The sequence below is a fragment of the Netta rufina genome, assembly GCF_964035555.1.
Source record: "Netta rufina genome assembly, chromosome: 27".
Taxonomy (NCBI): Eukaryota; Metazoa; Chordata; class Aves; order Anseriformes; family Anatidae; genus Netta; species Netta rufina.
Window position 1 is genome coordinate 5,565,650 of NC_140151.1, and position 20,337 is coordinate 5,585,986.

Consider the following 20,337-nt stretch of genomic DNA (forward strand, 5'->3'; position numbering starts at 1 on the left):
CGCAGGAAAAGGCTCCCAGCCTGTTATCGAACGGCTCCTCGGGGCAACGTCACCGTCAATATTTGCCTTGGAGGAACACGTCCAGGAGGAGAAGGCTCGGTTGTGGCCGGAGGGACCCCTCCTCGTGATTTCGCAGCCTCAGCAGTGAGCAGAGGACACGGCCGTGCCCAGCTCCGGTGCTGGGGGCCCACAGACCCCCCCCGAGGGTCCCCAGCACCGCGGGGCAGGCGAGCAGGGCCGCACATCTGCTGGGGAGGAACTCATCCCCGGGGATTTGGGGAACATCTGTGCGTTGGCTGCCTCTGAAAGGAATGAAGCTGCAGATTATCCCAGGCCGGGGCAGCGCGCGGCTGCTTCTCCTTTCGTGGCTCTCGGTCAGCGTCTGGGGCCGGCCGCGGGGAAGCAGCGGGGCCGCAGCAGCCCCCTCCTGCCACCGTGGCCACCCTGTAGCTGGGAGAAGGAGCCAGGAGCTCCTGGAGCTCGTCGCTGCCCCATTTCCAGGGCAAATTTGGCCCGGGGGAACTCGGAGCCGTGGTGCAGCCCCCAAGGAGCACCCACCGGGGCTGTCCTGGGCAGGTGAGGGGCTCAAAGGCAGCCAGGAGCCGCTCGCGTCCCGGCCCCGCAGCCCGCTGCAGCCCTTCAAAGTGGGAAGCGTGTTTATTTCTTGGATATCGGGTTTCCGGCAGGAAGGCCGGCGACTGCCAAGGTTTTTGTTGGATCCCAGTGAAAGGAATCTCCAGCCCCGTGCTCGGGGTCCTTCCCCGCGCCTGCAGCGGACGGGGAGCGCTTCTGCCCCCGAATTGGGAGCGAGGGGCGCGGGGTTTGGCGCTGGCACGTCCTTAATTTGGGGTTGGAATGGGATCCTGCCTCGTCTCCCGGGCAGGAGGCGTCGGAAGGGGTCGGGGCTGGGGAGGCGTCGAGAGGGGCTGGAAGGAGTTGAAAGAAGCCGAGCTCCGTAGGGCCCGAGCCACGTGGGACGCGCTGGGGCTGAGCGTTTCGCATTTGTTATTGGTTTGGACAAGGTTTTGACTGTTCTTGGAGGTAACTTTATAGGGGATTGAGATTCCGAGGACCACGTACGGGGGCTTGATTGCTTCAATGTGCTGCGCAGGCAGCTCCAGAGCCCTGACTGTCCTCGGATGCTTCCAGCACTGACCGCTATCCTCCCGGGCTCGAGAGCCGTGCCAAGTCCCGTCCTGTCCACGCACAAGGAGCTCTGAGATCAACGCTGGGGTTTTCCGGGGCCCTTCCACGGTTATGGGGTCGCTGCCCCCAGAAAGGGGCACGAGACCGAGTGGGCTTCAGCCCCCAGGCTGGTGTTCTGCGGGAGGAGAAGGGAAGGGACGGTCGGTGCCTTCTGCGGGGTTTGAGAGGGAGGCAGGACGGGGCAGGGCTCCCTATTTTTGGGGGGAGTTGAGGGAAAGAGGCCGTTCCTCCCGTTTGCCACAGGCAGCCCCGCACACGCAGGGATCCCGGGGCGGATGCCGGGCGCAGGCGGTTTCCTGTTGCTCTTCCACTTTCAGCTGCAGGGTCCGGGACCGGCATCCTGCGGCGCTCAGCACCGGCGGGGCGTTCCTGCCCTGGAAATTGTGCTCAGTGGAAAAAAAAAAAAAACAAAAGAGAGGAGGGGAGGGAGGCGTTGGGGACGCGGTGCCAAGCTCCCGCAGCCGGGGACCCCAGGAGCTCGGCGCTGAGCGGGTGGGAAAGCGAGGCCACCGCCGGCTGAACCGCTCACAAACCACGCAGGAACCTCGACTGCTCCTGCTCCCGAGACAAAAACGCGTGTGGGAGCTGCTTGGGAGCGTGCTGCCGAGCATCTCTCCTCTCCCTGTATTTATTTAGAGAAAGGAGGCGATTTCTCTTCTCGCTCTGGATCTGGAGAGAAAGCGCCTTCCCCGAGCAGCGTCCTGCCTTCTCTCCGTGACCCTCTTCCTCTGCTCCCTGGCGTGGGTGTCCCGAAGGCTTCATCGCCTGCTTTTGATCCTTTTCCATGAAAACTGCAGCGAGCCATGCCCGGGGAGGAGATGAACCCTGGGAGGAGAGAGGGAGCTGGGGACACGAGGGGGGGGAGCAGGAAGAAAAATATTGAGCTGAGCGTGGGGAGCACTGAAGCAAGCAGAACCCTGCGGCAAACGGGGACGTGGGGGCAGTGCGGGGGGCTGGGGGGGCACAAGGGGGGGTCGCAGAGCCCCCCCCGGTAAGGGGGTGAGTGGGGCTGCAGCCCCCTGTGCTCGTCACCCCTGGGTCACAGCAGGGGCTGTATGGACGGGGGGTGTGCTGTAGGAACAGGGCTCGGCTGTCCCTTCCCCACCCTGCCCAGGGCTCCATCTCCAGCCCTTCCCCACCACTGCCCAATTTTCCAGCCCTGTCCCTCCCCACCCTGCCCACGGCTCCCTCTCTCCCTTTGGCGCACCCCTCGCCCCCCGGGGGGGGGGGCAGGACGGGGATGAGCCCCTCTCCTCTGCCCCCCGACCCCCATCCCCGCTCCCCCCCGGGGGCTCCGGGCTCCCTCCCGGCTCCGTGGCCGGGGCGGGCCGGGGGCGGGCCGGGGGAGGCGCCGGGGCCGGCGGCGGCGGAGGGCGGCGAACGGGGGAGGCGCCGCCGGAGCCGCCCCGGGGATCGGGGCGGCGGCGGCGGCGGCGGCGGCGGGCGCGGAGCCGGAGCCCGGTGCCCGGTGCCGGGGCCATGCGGGGGGGGACGGGGACGGCGGCGGCGGCGCTGGCGCTGCTGCTGCTGGCGGCCGGGGGGAGAACGGGGGCGGCGGCGAGGGGCTGCCCGGTGCAGAGCTTGGGCTGCAAGTGCGCTGCGGAGCGGCACAAGGCGAGCGGCCCCCCCGCGCCCCGCCGCCGGGTGCTGTGCAGCGGAGGGGGGCTCCCGGCGCCCCCCGAGCCCCGGCTGCTGCCCGACGGCACCGCCACGCTGTGAGTACCGGGGGAAGGGGCGCCGGGTCCCCGGGAGGGTGGGAGAGGGGGAGGGAGAAAGGGGGGGACCCCCGGAGAGTCCCCCGGAGGTGTCCTGCCCGGTGCCGTGGGGAGGATGCTGGGGGGGAGGATGAAGAGGAGGAGGAGGGGGGCGAAGGGAGAGGAGTGGGGGCGAGCCCTGGGGGTACCCCGAGCCCTGGGGTGCCCGTGGGGCGCTCTCCGTGGGTCCGTGGGTCCCCGAGTCCCGGCCCCGTTCGCACCCTCGTGCGCCCACCCTCGCCCCGCAGCGCCGCGCGTTCCTCCTGCCCTCCTGCCCTGCTGCCCTCCTCCCCTCCTGCCCTCCTTCTCCCTCCCCTGCTGCCCTCCTTCCCCAGCTGTGCCCCGACAAAAGCCCTTTCCCTGCCCCCCGTAACCCCGAGCCGTGCCCGGGCTCACGGCACCGCGAGCTCCGAGGGGACCCGGGGCGGGCAGGCAGGCGGGGGGGCTCCCATCGCTCCGGCTGCTTGGAGCTCCGGGGGAGGATGTTGTTGTTTGAAAGCGGCTGCTTTGGCTGGAAACGTTCGCTGGGAAGTAGCGAGGGGCTCTGGCTTTGTGCAGGGGGCTGCAGCCGTCGCCTGCTTCCTAAAAACTCAGCGCGGGGAGGTTTTGGGGCTCTGGGCAGGCGCTGGCAGCCTGCGCGCCTCCTCGCTGCGGCGGCGGGTCACGGTGTTTATTTATAACTCCCGAGGAGATGTTTGAATTAAAATCTGGCTCGGAGGGCAGGGACGGCACAGCCGCTGCGGGAGGGGACGTCGCTTTTGCCCAGAGCCTTGTCCCTGGGGGAGCCGGGGCTCCTGGCTGCCACCTCCTGCCCCTCGGCAGGGTTTGGGGAGCGCTGCGGTGAGCTCGGCGCTCGTGCACCCACTTGGCCACGTTTTTGTCCCATCAGCACCGGGCATTCCTGGTTTTGAGGAGGTTCCTGGTCCCACGTGTGCCACTGGAGAGGCTTCGCTTTGGGGCGGTGATGTTCGTTTTGTGACCGTCGGGTGGCCGTGATGGTGACCCACCACGGTGCACGTGGAGTGTGTCCGTGAAACCTGCCTGTGCCATGCGGGCACCGTGAGCGTGCTCTAAACGCAGCAGTCCTAATAAAAGCGTGAAGCATCCCGAAGCAGCAGCAGTGACGTTCATCCAGGGCCTCGCCTTCGTGCTGGGAGGCTGCAGGGGCGCGTGGAGGCTGGGCTCTGTGCTCGTGCCCTCCCTCGCGCTGGCTCTGCTCTGAATTTCTCTCTCCCCAGGGCCTCCGACGTGTCGGCCCATTGGAAATACCTGCGGGGACTTCAGAGCCCTTTGCCAGCTCGTGGTTGGGAAAAGTGCCTGCCTCGTTGCCTGCTCTTGGGCTTTCTTCTGCAGGAGCAAGGGCGATGGCACTGCCCAGTGCCCGGGGTGGCTCCCACAGCATTGGGGCTGAGAGGGAAGGGGATTTTTGGAGGCGCCGTGCCGGGAGGGCGGTCACGGGGCTGGGGTGACCGTGCAGCAGCATTAGGGCATTACACGATCCCACTAAAACGTGACATGAAACCTACAGGCGTAGGCAGAAACCTACAAATATGCGGTGACCCTGGGCTCTGCTCTCTCGCAGTAAACATGATTTATTCTAAACCCTTTCCAGATGGGACAATCAAAACCAGAGGCTCCGGGTTCGTGAGCGTCTCCTGGAGCCACTGGGGTGCGGGCAGGACAGGAGCAGGCGGCGTGGCCCGGGCTGCACGCGCCTCGGGGACATCCTGCTGGGGACAGCCGCGACCCCGGCTCTGAGCAGGGCTCCCGCGCGCCCCGGGGATGCTCGGCGTCGGCACTGCCCCAGCCACGGGTGTGTTCGGTGCAGGGTAAGGCTCCGAAACGGCTCCAGGCTTCATCCGGTCTGGCCTGGAAGCAGGAATGTGCCCGCGCTAATGAGCGGCGCTAATTCTGCGCACGGGAGGAGGACGGGAGGAGGACGGGAGGAGGACGGGAGGAGGACGGGAGGAGGACGGGAGGAGGACGTTCCCGGCTGGCCGGGGGAGCTCTGCGCCGCGCATCTCTCGCTCTGCCTCGCTTTTGTTTTTTTCCCACACTCTCGGTTTACTTCTTTATTTATCTTTACTTATTAGCCCTGCCCTGAGGAATCCAAGGCTGCCTCAGCAGCAGCTGCTGCTTATTTACCCCCCTGTGACCGAGAAGCGCTGGCTGGCAGCGCGGCCAGCACGGGGTACGGGGTGCTGGGCACGGCCACGGCTCCGCTGATGGTTTTTACCCCCACTCCAGCCTCTCCCACACTGCCCAGGATGGGGACGTGGCAGGGAGGTAAAGCCAGAGATGCTGAGCTGGAGAATTAACTCCATGGGGGCAGAAGTGGTGGCAGGAGCCCTGCCTGGGTGCCCGGGGGCTGCACTGGCCTCGGAGCAGGGCGCTGGGCACCGGCCGCCCTCATCCATCCCAGCTGTGGGTGCCAGGGGTGCTTACCGAGACAGGACCCGGCGCTTCTTGCCTAAACGTCAGCAGGTCTCCGGGCTTACCGAGAGGCATCTGGGGGATGGGATGCTGCAGGTACGGAGCCCCCGGCCCACGTCGTTACAGGGCTGAGGTCTCCCTCGTGGCGGAGCTGCTGCTTCGCTCTGGTGCAGTGTGTGGGCATCAGCGAGGGGGACGTTCCTCAGCCTGACGCCCCCGTGCAACCTGAGCAAAGGTGTGTGCGCTCTGCTCCCTGCCCTCTTTTACACCTGGAGGAAACCTGAGCGCAGTCCTCGCCCCTTGTGGGGAGGAAGGAAGGATGGAAGGATGCTGACCCCCCCCAGGTCATCCCCTTGGTGCCTGCGGAGCTGCGTGCGGCTGTGCCAGCCTCAGACCTGCCCTCATCCCGCCGTGGTGCTCCCTGCACATCCCGCTCCATCGGGGCTCTGGGGCTGTGGATTTCCCAAATTTTGTGCCGGGGGCGTTTGGCATCCCGGGGTGCTGCACGTCACAACCCTGGATGTCCCCGCGGCGTGGTGACGAGGGGCTGGGGCTGTGCAGAGGTGCACTAACGAGGTTTAACGCCCTCCCCCCGGCTGACCCCGTGCTAATAGCCCGATGGAAAGAGCGCCGCGGCCCTCCCCAGGCCCAGATAGCCGCCCTGGCCACGGCCAGCCCCGCTGTCACACGGGCAGGAGCCCAAACCTCTTCCAGATGTGGAATCCCAGCACAGGCCTCATTTATGTGCACAGCTTGATTGCACTAAATTACAGATTGTCTGCAGGGAATAGAGGGCTTTGACTTACGACCAATTTCCAGTTCTACTTGAACTCCCCTCTCCAAGGCCTGTTTGTCCTGAGCCCCGCAGATGGTTTCTTTCTGAAACCTTTTTCAGCCATTTATTCCATATTTATCGGGCAGGTTTTTGTTTTTTTTTTTTTTTCTTCCTTCCCACCCCAAACATTTTTGTTGCCCTCCTTGAAGCGGTGAGGGCCTGGGGGGGACCCCCACGGTGTCCGTGTAGGGGACGGGGAGGTGACCTGCCCGGGGACAGGGCTGGAGCTGCCCAGCGCCTTGCAGCATCCCGGCCCTGCTGCTGCCTCCGTTCACTGGGAGGGGAAAAAAAAAAAAAAAAAAGAAAAAGGAAAAAAAAATAAAAAAGAGGGAGGCTTCTGGCATTTGCAGTGTGGAGAGGGTTTTGGAGACGGGAACTGCGGAGGCGCAGATGCTCCCATGGCTGCGAGCAGGGAGGTTGGAGGGAGCTGCCCCGCGTCGGGCTGCTTCGGGGGCTGCTTGCAGGCTCCAGCCCTCGCCCCCCCCAGGCTGTGCTCGCACCCTGCTGCCTCCGGCTCCTTCACCCTCTGGGCCTTATTTTTCCTGCGCTAACAAAAGCCGAGGGCTGGGACGATAATTTTCACCGTCCGAAATAGCCCGGCGTGACGTTGCAGGGAGGGAAGAGCAGCACAGCACCTCGCCGGCTGGGGGGCCCCGCTCCGCTCCTCCCGAAATCCCTGCGAACGCCGAGCTCTGCGCAGGGCACAGCCTCCGCCGTATCTGCTGCGAGCATATGCTTTAAATTAATGCGCTCGCAGAGCAAAGCATAGCTGGCCCTCCCCGCCCCCACGGCCGTCACCCCGTTATTAACCTCCGCGCCGCTCGCGTTTCCCTCTCTGCTGCGCGCCCGGCCGCGGGGAGCGACGTCTCCTGCCTCCTTTTTTGGTTGGGTACATAGGAAGTTTATTGTTTCAGCAGCCCAGTTTCTGGAGCCGTTATTTATCCAAGTGGATTCCAGCACGCTTGAAAAAACAATCTTTTTTTTTTTTTTTTTTTTTTTTTTTCCACTTTTGGCTCCTCTTTTTTGAGATGGGAGGGGGGAGGAAAAAAAAAAATAAAGAAGGGAAAGGGCTTCCTCCATCGCTGTGGGGTCTGGGTGCCCCCAACACCCAGTGGGCTGGGGACAGGATGCGAGACCCCGGGCAGCCCTCGGGGGTGGGAGGGTGCTCCCCAGTGGGACCCCGCGGCCCCCTCCCTGCTCTTTGCATTTGACTCCACGCCCTGGTTCTAATCCCTGCATTGTCCAGGGGGCTTTTCCAGCCGCCGCTCAATTAGCCGATTATTGTGGCCCTTGGTGGGGTTGTCCCACGTCGGTGTGGGGTCGTCCCGCAGCGGTGGCACATTTTGGGGCTGTTTGGCTGCGGAGCCACCGGTGCTGCCCTGGAGGGACGCGGGCTGCAGCCTTTGGGGGCAGGAGGATGCTGAGGTTTTTGTGTGAGCACGCCGTGCCCAGAGCTTTGCGCTGCTCCTGTGCTGGGCACGTGGCTCTGGCACGCTCCGAGCTGTTTAAGCCCAGGTTTTGGGGTGTCTCCTGCCTCGGCGTCTGCCTGCGCGCCCTGCTCGGAGGTGAAGAGTCCCAGCCTGGGCTGGAGCCAAAGCAAAGCTCTTGAGGAGCAAAGCTGTGCTTTCATGGCCTGCCAAGCCCTGCAGACAGCTGGGACGTGGGGGGACCGTGTCCCCCCTGCACCGCTGGCCACGAGGACCTCGGTGAGCATCGGCCACGGGGCAGGGGGATTGCCCCAAATCCCGTGCCAGGGCTGGGCCCCCCCCGGTGCCGTCAGCCGCAGGGCGAGCGCTCCTCCGGGTCACCCCCTGCTTCGCCCTCCTGCCGCCTCCTCCCCTCGCTGGAGTAAGGAGGGGAATTTCTTGCAGCCAAACAAACCCAGGAACATCTGTAGTGCTCCGCGTCCTGCCTCCAGACAGCAGCGGAAAGCCTGAAATAGCCCTCGGCCCAGCACCCTCCTGCCGGCCTCGTGCGCCTTTGTCCCATCGCGTCTTGGGGGGAAACTCGGTTATTTTGGTGCCACCGGGTGCCTCGGGGACCTGCCGCACGCTGCTCTGTCACTGCTAATGTGGGGGCCATGGGGTGTTCTGGAGCCTGGTGGGGCTCCCTGAGCAAAACTGAGCCATTGCAGAGCGCAAATATCCGCAAAATCAGTGAAAGCAAAATAAAAGTGTGTTTGCGGATGTCGGTCATCGCGGGGCAGCACGGCTGGGCTGGCTTCTGCGGGGCAGGGAAAAGAATGACGAGGGTGGCTAGCTGGAAAAGTTTCCTCAGGAAGAAAGCTTTCAATCAAACCGTTATTATAATTGCAAATTTCATGCGCCAAATATTCAGTTTGGTCGGGGACCTCGTTTCCTTCACGAAGCGAGGACAATGCGCCCAGCAGCAGCAGCGTGCCCGGCCTGGTGTTTGTGTCCGGACCCCTGGGTTTCGGGGAGGGGTTTGGGCTTGTTTTAGTGGCTTCCCTTCATCGTGGGAGAGCCGAGACGTGCTGGGTCTGCGGCAGCCCCAGCTCCAAGCAGGTGTCCGGGGGGTCTCGTGCGGGCAGGGGGTGAGTGCCTGTGCCTTGGGGCGATCACCGTGCCGTGCCCATGTCCCTGTTACTCATCAGCTGTGTTTTGGGGGCTCCGTGACTCTTCAGCCTCACACATGGGTGCTGGTGGATGTATTTCACGCCCGGGGAACCCAGCTGTAGGGTGGGGGGTCCCCAAATGCACTCGCTCCAACCGGGCAGAGCCTGGTGGGCGAGGGGAGGGCGCCCCCGCCCCAGCTCTGCCTTCGCGGCCGGCCCGCAGCCTGGCTGCAGATCACACAGGATGCTGATTTCATCTTGGCCTGCCTGCGCCTCGCCTTTTAAGGAGGGGAGTTTTGTTTTTATGGCAGAAGCCTCGAAGGTCCCAGGGGTCCGGAGAACAAAGCGAGCATCTCCCGGCACGGGGGCTCACTCCGGGGGGGCTGCGTTGGCCTGGGGTGGGCTCGGGGCATGCCTGGGGCTGTGATCCCGGTGGTGCTGAGCCCCCCATGTGCAGGCACCCGTCCTCCTGCTCCCCGTGCTCCAGCCCTGGCTGTAACCAAAGCTGCGCCCTCGGGATGTGGAGCACGCAGCGGAGGGGATCTGAGCCCCTGGGTGCTGGTGCAGGGGATTTCTGCTGCCCCAGCCCCGCTTTATCGGGCAGCCCCCGAGACGTCCCCACGCGCACAGCCCGCGGGGGCTCTGCTGGGTTGTGAAATCTGCTGCTGCTGAATTAAAACCTTCTGGAGCCGCTGGGGCCAGCCCGTCCTTGAGCAACAGCCCCCGGCTGACGTTGTGGTGAGGGGCTGCAGCGCGCTGTGCCCCGGGAACGGTGCTGCTGGTCCCTCTGCCATCCCATCCGGCCAGCGTCCTGGGGCTGCTGGTGGGGACTGGTGCCAGTGCTGGTGGCTGCTGGGGGGAGCCGGGCAGGGTCACAGGGCCCCACGGGCACGGCGCTGCCCGGTGCCAGCTCCTCCTCAGCACAGGATGCGGCCCCGTCCCGCCGCGTGCTGCAGGGCAGGGAGTGGGACGGGAGCTGAGCCCATGGCAGGGTTCATCCACAGCCCCCCCCCCCGGGAGCCGGGGGGCCTCCGGGTCCTGGCCACAACGTGGGAACGGGGCCAGGGAAACCCGGACGCCGGCGGCAACGTCCGCCCGCTCGCTCGCTGGGTTTTCGGAGGAGGGCGGCCGGAGCGCGGGGCCAGGCCTGCCCGCAGCACACAGCCACCATTCAGCCCCGCTGCAGAAACCGCCCGTGTGTAAACAGCCCCGTGGCGGCCGTCAATGAGCCCTTTTTCCTGCTCCTCTCCCCCGGACGCCGTGTCCAGGGCGCCCTCCCCACCGCCACCTTTTCTCCCTCTGCCTCTCACCGGTGCGCGCCGTGGGGCTGGCGGGGAGCGAGGTGTGGGGCAGCGGGGCTGGGGGTGCCCAGCGCCATCCGAGCACCTCAGTGAGCTCTGAGAGCTCATGGGGAAGAGCTGGAGGAGCCCCAAGGGTTCCCCCAGCAATCCTCAGTGCAGGTTTTGGGGGAATCACCCCTACATCTGTGCGCACGGGGCCGGGCAGGTGATGGGAGCGAAGCGGCAAGAGCCGGCACAGCCCTGGGGACCTCCAGCCTGGTGCCACCGTGACACAGACCATGGCACGGTGTCCCCATGAGGGTGCAGGGCTGTTGTGTCACCAGCTGGCCCTATAAACCTGTCCCTGAGCCACCACCACCTCACCATGGGACCCTTTTTGCCCGCTCCCCCCCCAACCCACGGGCACTCGGCACGCACAGCGCCGATCGCAGACCAAATAACGGCACCGGCCCTGACCCCCTCCCTGTGCTCTCTTCCCCACAGGCTCCTGAGCAACAACAAGATCACGGTGCTGCAGAACGGCTCCTTCTTCGGGCTGCGGGCTCTGGAGAAGCTGTGAGTGCCCAGGGGGCTGGGGCAGGGGCAGGAGGGGGGCTGGGGACAGGCAGGAGCCTGGTGCCAGCAGCACAGCTTGGGCCACACTCCCAAAATCGCTGCAGGATGCTCCCGGGGTGCTCTGTGGGGCCGGGTGCTGCCCCCCGGGCGTTGGGTTTGCCACCGGCACCCGCGGGCGTCCCCGGGTCCCTGGGAGCTGCGTCGGGGCGGGAGGCACCGGGAGGGGGCCACACTCCATGGGGGCCAGTATGAAAAGCGACATTGTCCCCCCGAACAAAGTCAACTTTCTTATCTCCCCATGAAAGGCATCTCTATGGTGGGAGCCTTAATAAGGGGAGATTTATGGCCCCCATATGGATCTGATCTGTAGGTATGCAGAAGGGACGGGCGCACTGAGGGCGTTTTGTTCCCCGTCGAGGGGCTCGCGCATTCCCGAGCCAAATGGGGCCCGCGGGGCTGGGGTGGCCCCGGGGCTGGGGGGGGGCTCCTGCTCTGGGGACAGCTCAAGGGTCCCCGTCCCTTCACGGGAAGGTGGTGGCCCCGCTGACGGGTCCCTGTGGGGTCACCCCTGGGGATGTGCCCTACAGCACGTGGTGCCAGGGACATCGCCCTCCCCATGCGGCTCCTTTTGGGGAGCCACCCGAGGGTCTCGCCGGGGGGGGCGGTGGCTCCCCGGGGACGAGCCCAGCCTGGATCTCGTTAGGCTGAACAAGGCAGCGTTTATTCCCGTGGATCTTGTTCGAGTTACACGGCCTGCACCTGCCCCAGCAGAGCCCAGCTGCTTCGCCAGGGCACGGTGCACGGCACTGGGGTGCCCAGGACATGGCACTGGGATGAGTTGTGCTTGGCACTGCTTTGGGGCTGGGTTAAGGTGCGTGCATGGTGCATGGTGCCTGGTGTTGGGGCCAAAATTGGATTTTTAAAGCCACAGAAATCCCCACGGTGCCGTTTTGGGTCTTGGTTCGAAGCAGTTGGTTTGGGGACCCAACATTCACTGCCTGCATCCCTGTAATCCCCCACAGCCGAGTCCTCCCCTGCTGCGGTTCGAAGTTTGGGGTCACCTCCTCCCTCCCTCCCTCCCTCCTCCTGGCACCGAGCTCTCATTAACGGGCGGATTAACGAGGGCGGGCAGGGAGCAGCCCGGGTCGGCGGGCACCGTGCGCCCCGGGGGCAGCTCTCTGGGGGGACCCCAGCTCTGCAGCCCCCTGGTTACTGGAGGTCTCCCAAACACCTCCGTGCTCCAGGAGCCTTGAGCAAGCAGCCAGCCCGTGCTGCCCGAGCACAGCACAGCCTCCTGCTCACCTTCTCTGCACCAAACCCTGTTCGGAGCCCGACGGGTTGGCCAAGGGCCGCGCTCCCCCCATCCCTCGGGCCGGCCAGCGTCACGCCGCACCTCGCCTGATTGCCCCCGACAGCAGCCCTAATTGTTCTCATCGGGTCGGAGCGGGGCCGCGGCACAGACGTGCCCCATGGAGGGGACGTGCCGGGGGGCTCCGGGGGCCCCCACTTTGCTCCTGGGGCTCCGTGGCCCCGTGCCCGCTGCCGGCACCGGGTGCGATGCGGCCACCGGGGCCGAGCTGTTCCCAGGGTCCCCGAGCCACCTCCGCGGCGTGCAGGGGAGCCCCACGGGCAGCGCCCCTTGGGGCTGGCAGCTCGGCATCTCCGCTGATGTGCAGCGGCCTAATGAGATTAATGAGGGTGAGCGGGGCCGGAATGCAGCCGGGGCCGCCCTCATTAGCGCAGCCCCGCTCGGGAGCGCCCTGCCCCGCGCCGGGGCCGCTGCTTTCCCTGCACAGGGCTTGGGGCTTGGCCAGGACGGGTCCCTTCTGCCCCATCCCTGGCTGTGGCTTTTGGGGTGGCCCCGAGCTTGGCTAGGTGATAGAAGCCTGAAAAGCTGCTGGTAACAGCGGCTGAAAGCTGCTGGTAACGTCCTGCACAAGGGAAAGGGCCCAGAAATCCCAACGTGCTGCACGGGCACGGCACACCGGGGACCAGCAGAAACGCCAAGGCAAAAAAATGAGGTGCAGGGAGAGGATTTGAGAGGTGCTGCAGCAGCAGCCCAGGGCCTGGCCAGTGGGGACGAAGCGAGGAGGGCTCCCCAACGGGCCGGCTGCGAGCCCTGGTCCCCGCTGGGTGCCGTCCCCCATTGGGGCCCTGGCAGCCCCCAGCCCCGGCTGCATGCTTACCAGATCTGGGGCTGTTCCATTTTGGATGTGTTTGGGGCTGTGCTGGCCGCTTGTGGGGGTCGGTGTCCTGGGGTCGGTGTCCTGGGATGTGTCTGGGGACGGGCGCGGGCGGTGGCGCAGGTGAGGGGAGCTGTTCCTTCAGCACCTGCCTCACCTGAGCCGCCCTGCACGCCCCTGAGCTGCTCTTGCACACCCTTTACACCCCCCTGCACGCCCCTTGGCACCCATCCTAGAGCTGGGTGGACGTCCCCACACACCGGTGGGACGCTTCTGCTCATGGGAACAGCCAGGCTGGGGGTGCCGCAGCCGAGCAGGCCACCCCACGGCTGGGTCCCCACCACGGTGGCAGCCGCCCCGTGCCGGCACAAGCCTGGAATGTGTCTGATCTGATATCTGATGGGCGCCTCCAATCAGGCCAACAACCCAAACGAGCTTCCTCTGGGCTGTGGAGCCCGTGGGGCTCCGCTGCATCCCCCTGAGGAGCCCCTCTCTGCTCCGGGAGGGTGGTGACAGCAGCAGCAGCGTGGCCGTGGTGTGGTGGCAGCAGCGTGGCCGCGTTCTCCGGGTGGTAATTCCCCTGTAATGCGAATCCAGCGACGCTTCCCTCCTGGCCGTGGCTCCTGGAGGCTGCTGGCGGGAGCTGGGGCTGTGCTGGGCGCGAGGCCAGGGGGGCAGGAGGAAGAGGAGGGGTTTGGCGAGCGCTGCTGGAGAACAGGATGCACTCACACCCCACAGCACCGCACGGGGAGGGGGCAGGATGATGGCGCAGGGCCCCCAGCACCCTGAGCCTGTGCCCGTCTCCCCGCAGGGACCTGAAGAACAACCTGATCAGCACGGTGCAGCCCGGCGCCTTCCTGGGCCTCCCCGAGCTCAAGCGCCTGTAAGTGCCTGCGAGGGCTGCCCACGGGGGGCTGGGGGCTGCGGGGTGTCCCCAGCGCTGATGTCCCCTCCACGTGCCTTGCAGGGACCTCTCCAACAATCGCATCGGCTGCCTGAGCGCCAGCGTCTTCCAGGGGCTCTCCAGCCTCCTCCGGCTGTAAGTGGCACCCTGGGGCTCCCGGCCAGCCCCTGGTGTCTGGGGCACAGCCCAGAGCCCTGCTGGAGCAGCGGGTGACACCAGGAGCCTCAGGACACGGCGAGGAGCCTGGGTTTCAGAGGTGTCCATGGGGTCCCGGTCCCCTCCATGCCCTCTTTCTCTCCTATCTCACAGCAACATGTCGGGGAACATCTTCTCCAGCCTCCCGCCCGGTGTCTTCGACGAGCTCCCCTCGCTGAAAGTCGTGTGAGTACCCAGCCACCTCCATCCCCGTGCCCTGCAACGCACCCAGCCCTTGGCACTGGGCGCATCCCCTCCTCCTGCTGCGCGCCCGGCCGCGCCGCCACCCCCGTGACGTTGCCTTTTGCAGGGATTTCGCCACCGAGTACCTGACGTGCGACTGCAACCTGCGCTGGGTGCTGCCCTGGGCCCGCAACCGCTCGGCGCAGATTTCGGACCGGACTCTGTGCGTCTACCCCCGGCACGTGCACGCGGTCCCCCTGCGCGGCGCGCGCGAGAGCCAACTGCGCTGCGGTGAGCGGGGGCCGGGGGCGCGGGCAGGAGGCACGGCCGGGGGTCGGGGGGGGCTCACCCGGCCGCCTGTGTCCCCTCCCCAACCCCCCTGCAGCGGGCACCCCGGAGCTGCACACCCACCACCTCATCCCGTCGCTGCGCCAGGTGGTTTTCCAGGGCGACCGGCTGCCCTTCCAGTGCACCGCCACCTACCTGGACAACAGCACCCAGATCCGCTGGTACCACAACCGCGAGCCCGTGGAGGAGGACGAGCGCACGGGGGTCATCGTGGAGGAGAGCCTCATCCACGACTGCACCTTCATCACCAGGTCGGGACGGGGAGGATGGGGGTAACGGGGGGGGGGGGGGTCGCTGGTTTGAGGGTGCCGAGCGCCGTGGGTGGGACACTTTGGCACGTCCCCTCTGCCCGCAGCGAGCTGATCCTCTCCAACATCCACGTCTCCGCCAACGGCGAGTGGGAGTGCGCCGTCTCCACCTCGCAGGGCAACGTCAGCAAGAAGGTGGAGATCGTGGTGCTGGAGACCTCCGCGTCCTACTGCCCCGCCGAGCGGGTCACCAACAACCGCGGCGACTTCAGGTAGGGACCGGCGGCGGCGGCAGCGTGGCCACGGGGGACGGGGCTGTGCGTGGTGCGGAGCCCCCCTCACCTCATTCCCACCCCCCGTGTGCGGTGCGTGCCGGGGCGGAGGGCTCGCCGCGGGCGGGGGCCCGCAGGTGACCGGGCGTCTGGTAGCAATTAGCGGCCGCGGGGAGCGCGAGCGCCTTTGAAGGGCTTCCCGTGCCGGCAGCGCGGCCCGGCTCCAGCAGCAGAGGTGTTGGAATTTCTCTGGCACGAGACGAAAGGCTCCGGGCGCCCGCCGTAACCTCAGCGGGGCCGTTACGGAATATAAATTCCCGGTACAGTCAATGTGGCTTAAATTAGTGGTGCCCCCCCCACCCCCCAACCACCACCTTTTCTGTGCGGAGCCGAGCGGGATTTGGGGTTAGGGGTTCGGGCAGCTTTCTGGGGAGCGTTGCCCCGTGGTCACGGTGTCTCCACGCCTCCAGGTGGCCCCGCACCTTGGCGGGCATCACCGCCTACCAGTCGTGCCTGCAGTACCCCTTCGCCTCGGGGCCGGCGAGCGGGGGCCCGGCGGCGGAGAAGCAGGCGTCGCGGCGCTGCGACCGCGCAGGGCGCTGGGAGGAGGGCGACTACTCCCACTGCCTCTACACCAACGACATCACCCGCGTGCTCTACACCTTCGTGCTGGTGAGCCGGGGGCTCGGCCCCGCTGTGTTTGCCCCCGGAGGGGCTGGGCACAGCCGGTGACCCTGTGTGTGTGTCCCCCTGCAGATGCCCATCAACGCCTCCAACGCCCTGACCCTGGCCCACCAGCTGCGTGTCTACACGGCCGAGGCTGCCAACTTTTCAGACATGGTTGATGTCCTCTATGTGGCACAGATGATAGAGAAGTTTATTGGCTACGTGGATCAGATCAAGCAGGTAACGCTGCTCCTGTTCCCTGCTGTCCCCAGCACTGCCGGGTGGTTTTTTTGGGGGGTAAAAGCGTGAATTGGGGTGTTGGCTGCTGGGGGTGGCTGGATGGGAGCGAACCGCAGCTGATGCCGCCCGCTCTCCTCGCAGCTCACGGACGTGATCGTGGAGATGGCCAGCAACATCATGCTGGTGGACGACCACATCCTGTGGATGTCGCAGAAGGAGGAGAAGGCCTGCACCAGCATCGTGCGCTCCCTGGAGAAGATCGCCGCGCACACCCTCAGCAGCAACTCCCAGCACATGGCGGTGGTGAGCCCGGACGGAGCGCGGGCGGGGGGCTCTGCCCATGCCAAGGGGGGGTCTCTGCCCATCCCAGGGGGGTCTCTGCCCGTGCCGGGGCTGACGGCTGCCCTATGCCCAGCAGAACTCGCGCAATATCGCCTTCGAGGCGTACGTGGTGAAGCCCGAGAGCTACGTGGGGCTGAGCTGCGTGGCTTTCCAGCGGCAGGACGGGGGTCCTGCCGGGCGCAGCCCCCCAGCTGAGCGGGCAGCCGAGCCCCAGCCCGACCAGCAGCTGCGGCTGCGCTGCACCACGGGGCGCCCCAACGTCTCCCTGACCAGCTTCCACATCAAGGTACGGGTCCCCTGGGGGCTGGGGCAAGGTGGGAGACTCGGGAGGAGCCGGCCCGTGCTCACCGGTGCCCGTGCGCCCCGCAGAACAGCATCGCCCTGGCCTCCATCCAGCTGCCTCCCAGCCTCTTCGCCAGCCCCATCCCTCCAGCCCCGCCGGCCGACTGCAAGCTGCAGCTGCTGGTCTTCCGCAACGGGAAGCTCTTCTGCAGCACCGGCAACTCCTCGCGCCTGGCGGATGATGGCAAGCGCCGCAGCGTGGCCACGCCGGTCATCTACGCCGGGACGTGTAAGGGCTGCGTGTTGGGGGGCTGCTGGTGGCTGGGGATGGGGGCTCCTGGGGTGCTTTCCCCGCTGCTCCTGCAGAGCAGAGCCATCTCGGGGGGGCGGCCGTGCTCCTGGAGGGGTCCTCCGAGGGAGGTGGTGGTGACAGCAGAGGGGTGGCAACGTGCCCGTGTGGTGTCCGTGCCCTGGGGTGCAGGCAGAGGGGTGTGCGGTGCTTCTTGTCCTGCTCACTCCGTTCCCTGGCAGACGGCTGCGGCGTCGGGAACCTGACGGAGCCGGTGGCCGTGTCGCTGCGGCACCCCGGGGAGGGCGCGGACCCCGTGGCCGCCTACTGGAACTTCGAGGTGCTGGGGGGCATGGGGGGCTGGAGCGCCGAGGGCTGCCAGCTGGCCGCACGGGAGCCCAACGTCACCTCCCTGCACTGCCGGCACCTCAGCAACGTGGCCGTGCTCATGGTAGGTGGGGGAGAAAAGGGGGCTGGGGTCAGGGGAGATGGGGCGCAGGGAGCGGGGTCTGACGGGCTGCGGGGCGCCCTGCAGGAGCTGAGCGGTTTCCCCAGCGAGGCGCGAGGCCCCGTGGAGGTGCTGCACCCGGCCATGTACACCTGCACGGCCGTGCTGCTGCTCTGCCTCTTCACCACCATCATCACCTACATCGTCAACCACGGGTGAGCGTTTTGGGGCCCCGACTGGCGCGGCTGTGCGTGCGCAGGCAGCCGAAGGAGCCCTCTCCAGCAGGGGCCGCAGCTCAGCGCCACCCTTCTGCTTCTCTTCCAGCACCATCCACATCACGCGCAAGTGCTGGCACATGCTGCTTAACCTCTGCTTCCACATCGCCATGACGTCCGCCGTGTTCGCGGGGGGCATCACCCTCACCGGCTACCTGCTCGTCTGCCAGGCGGTACGCGCCCCCGCGCCGGGCTGACCGCAGCGGGGGGACACGGGCACAACATCCGCGGCGTCCCCGTGCTGACCGTAGCGCCTCGCCCCGCAGGTCGGCATCATTTTGCACTACTCCTCCCTGTCCACGCTGCTGTGGATGGCGGTGAAGGCTCGGGTCCTGTACAAGGAGGTGACCTGGAGGGCGCCCCGGCAGCCGGACGGGGACGCGGCGCAGCCGGCCCCTCGGCCCATGCTCCGGTACCGACGTCCCCTTGCCCCTGCCCCAAACCCCGACCGCCTGCTGGGACCCCCGGGCTGGGCAGGATCAGCTCCTGCCTGTCCAGAAGCTGCCACCCAGCCCGTGTCCCCGTGTCCCTGTGTCCCTGTGCCTCGATGAGCAGCGCCCTCCTTCTCCCCTCGCAGGTTCTACCTGATCGCCGGCGGCATCCCGCTCATCATCTGCGGCATCACGGCCGCCGTCAACATCCACAACTACCACGACAACAACCCCTAGTAGGTGGCCTGCTGCTCCCCGCCTTCCTCCCTTGCGCTGGGAACCTGGGCACGCTTGGGAAGGGTTGGTGGGACCTTCCCCGGGGGCTCTGCATTTATTGGGAAAATGATGTGGGACATGGAGACCGGCCCCAGGGCACCTCGAGGAGGGTGCTGAGCAGCGAGGCGCCGCGGTGCACGGCCACAGCTCTGCTGATGGAGGCTCCTTCTCTCCCTCACAGCTGCTGGCTGGTGTGGCGGCCCAGCCTGGGCGCTTTCTACGTCCCCGTGGCCTTCATTCTTCTCGTCACCTGGATGTATTTCCTCTGCGCCGGGCTCAACCTCCAGTGCCGGCCTTCCCCGCAGAAAGAAGTCCCCGAGGCGCTGGAGACGCCGCCGAGGCTGGGTGGTGGCAGCGGTGGGGACCTGCTGACGGACTCGGGGTCCATCTCGGTCACGCTGAATTCGGGGCCCTCGTGCCCCGAGGCGGACGGCGTCTACTCCCTGAAGGTGCAGCTCTGGGCGCTGGTGACCACGCACGCCCTCTACGTGGCCCTCTGGACGTTCGGGGCCGTGGCCGTGTCCCAGCGCTGGTACCTCAACATCATCTTCAGCTGCCTCTACGGGGTGACGGCGGTGGCGCTGGGGCTCTTCATCTTCATCCACCACTGCGTGCGGCGCCGGGACGTGCTCAGCTCCTGGTTCTCCTGCTGCCCCTCTTACCGGGACGCGCTGCCCATGCAGGCTTACGTCCACCCCGGCGCGGCGGCGGCCTTGGGCGGCTCGCAGGTCTTCATCGGCTGCGCCCCGGAGGCTGCCCGCTCCGCCGAGTCGTCCTCCTCGCCCAGCAGCGCCGGCTCGGCCGCGGGGCGCTGCAAGCTCACCAACCTGCACGTGGCCCAGAGCCAGGCCGAGACCCGGCCGGGTTCCTGCGAGGAGCCGGAGCCCGACGGCAAGAGCTGCGGGGCGGGCCGGCACGCCAGCAACCTCCACGGGCGCAGGAACCACAAGGGCAGGACTAAGCAGCACCGGGAAGGGAAGCACCACCGCTTGAAAGTGCTGCGGGGCCCTTCCTCGGAGCAGCCCTCCAGCGAGAGCGGCAGCGTGCACAACAGCCACTCGGAGAGCTACCACAGCAGCAGGAACAGCCCCCCGAATGTCGGCCGCGTGCGGCCCCCGGCCCCCCAAGAAGGGGAGACGGCGCCGAGCCAGTCGGAAGGCAGCGACGGAGGGCGGCGGGCGCCCGATTTCGCCGAGGCGCGGCGGAGGAGCGCCAGCAGGGACAACCTGCGGCAGGCCGGCGCCGTGGAGAAGGAGGCGAAGCGGCGCTCCTACCCCCTCAACGTGGCCAGCCACAACGGCGGCCTCAAGGGCAGCAAGTACGACGTCAACCTCGCCAGCGCCGATGGCGTGGCCGGGATGAGGACCGGCCTCTGGAAGAGCGAAACCACGGTGTGAGGGAGGGGAAGGACCCGACGGCCGCGGCGCCGGAGCGCGGCCCTCCTCGGGTGGGCCCGGGGGCGTCCTCGGGGGGCCGGGAGCGTCGCTACGTGCACTACGGGGGGCCAGGGCAGGGGGCGACGCCGGGCCCGTCGGTCTCAGGGAGGCCCCGGCCTTCCACAGCGCTGGGCTCGAGGTGAAAGGCAAGCGTTGCTCTTCAGCGGCCTGAAGGGCAGCCGCGCTTCCGTCGCTCCTGCAAGTCACTTCGGACTGATCCTAAATGCTATTTTATAATATACAGAGGAAACAAATGTCTATTTTTCAGAATTTCTATATTATTGAATGTATATATGTATAGACAGAGCCGTAACCGACGCGAGTGCCTCCGTGTTACCTACCAGTGTTCTCCACGGGGCGAGCGTGCCCCTGGGGGTTTTGGCAATAGTCCGCTCGTGCCACGACTGCAATATTCCCACCGGGGCCGAGGGGACCACACCAAGTGCCCTTGATGTTAAGACGCCATCCTGCAGACGCTTACCAACCTAGATGAGCTTTTTTTCTGAACGAGTCAGAAAGCAGCAGCTCAGTTGGAAATGTTTTCACCTGCAATCCTTTTCAGCCGTGTGTTCTCAAGAGACAGTATTTAGCCCTGTGGGTTACTCAGTTGCCAAAGTGAAAGCCATATTTTGAAGCAAGCACGAGGTAAGAGAATTAAGA

At 66.5% G+C, this 20,337-nt stretch overlaps 1 protein-coding gene across 1 annotated transcript; it reads left to right on the plus strand.

Annotated features, from left to right (window-relative positions):
* Positions 1-2,685: 2,685 nt before the first annotated feature.
* On the plus strand, positions 2,686-19,671 carry ADGRA2 (adhesion G protein-coupled receptor A2; the record flags this gene model as incomplete). The annotated part of the gene is made up of 19 exons (XM_084302361.1): positions 2,686-2,921; positions 10,588-10,659; positions 13,654-13,725; positions 13,810-13,881; positions 14,056-14,127; positions 14,252-14,415; positions 14,510-14,723; positions 14,828-14,992; positions 15,463-15,664; positions 15,749-15,898; positions 16,040-16,201; positions 16,317-16,526; positions 16,610-16,811; positions 17,054-17,262; positions 17,347-17,474; positions 17,584-17,707; positions 17,801-17,946; positions 18,112-18,201; positions 18,423-19,671. The coding sequence occupies 19 exons, from the start codon at positions 2,686-2,688 to the stop codon at positions 19,636-19,638; spliced, it is 3,906 nt and encodes a 1,301-aa protein (XP_084158487.1). The 3' UTR covers positions 19,639-19,671.
* Between the last annotated feature and the right edge of the window lie 666 nt (positions 19,672-20,337).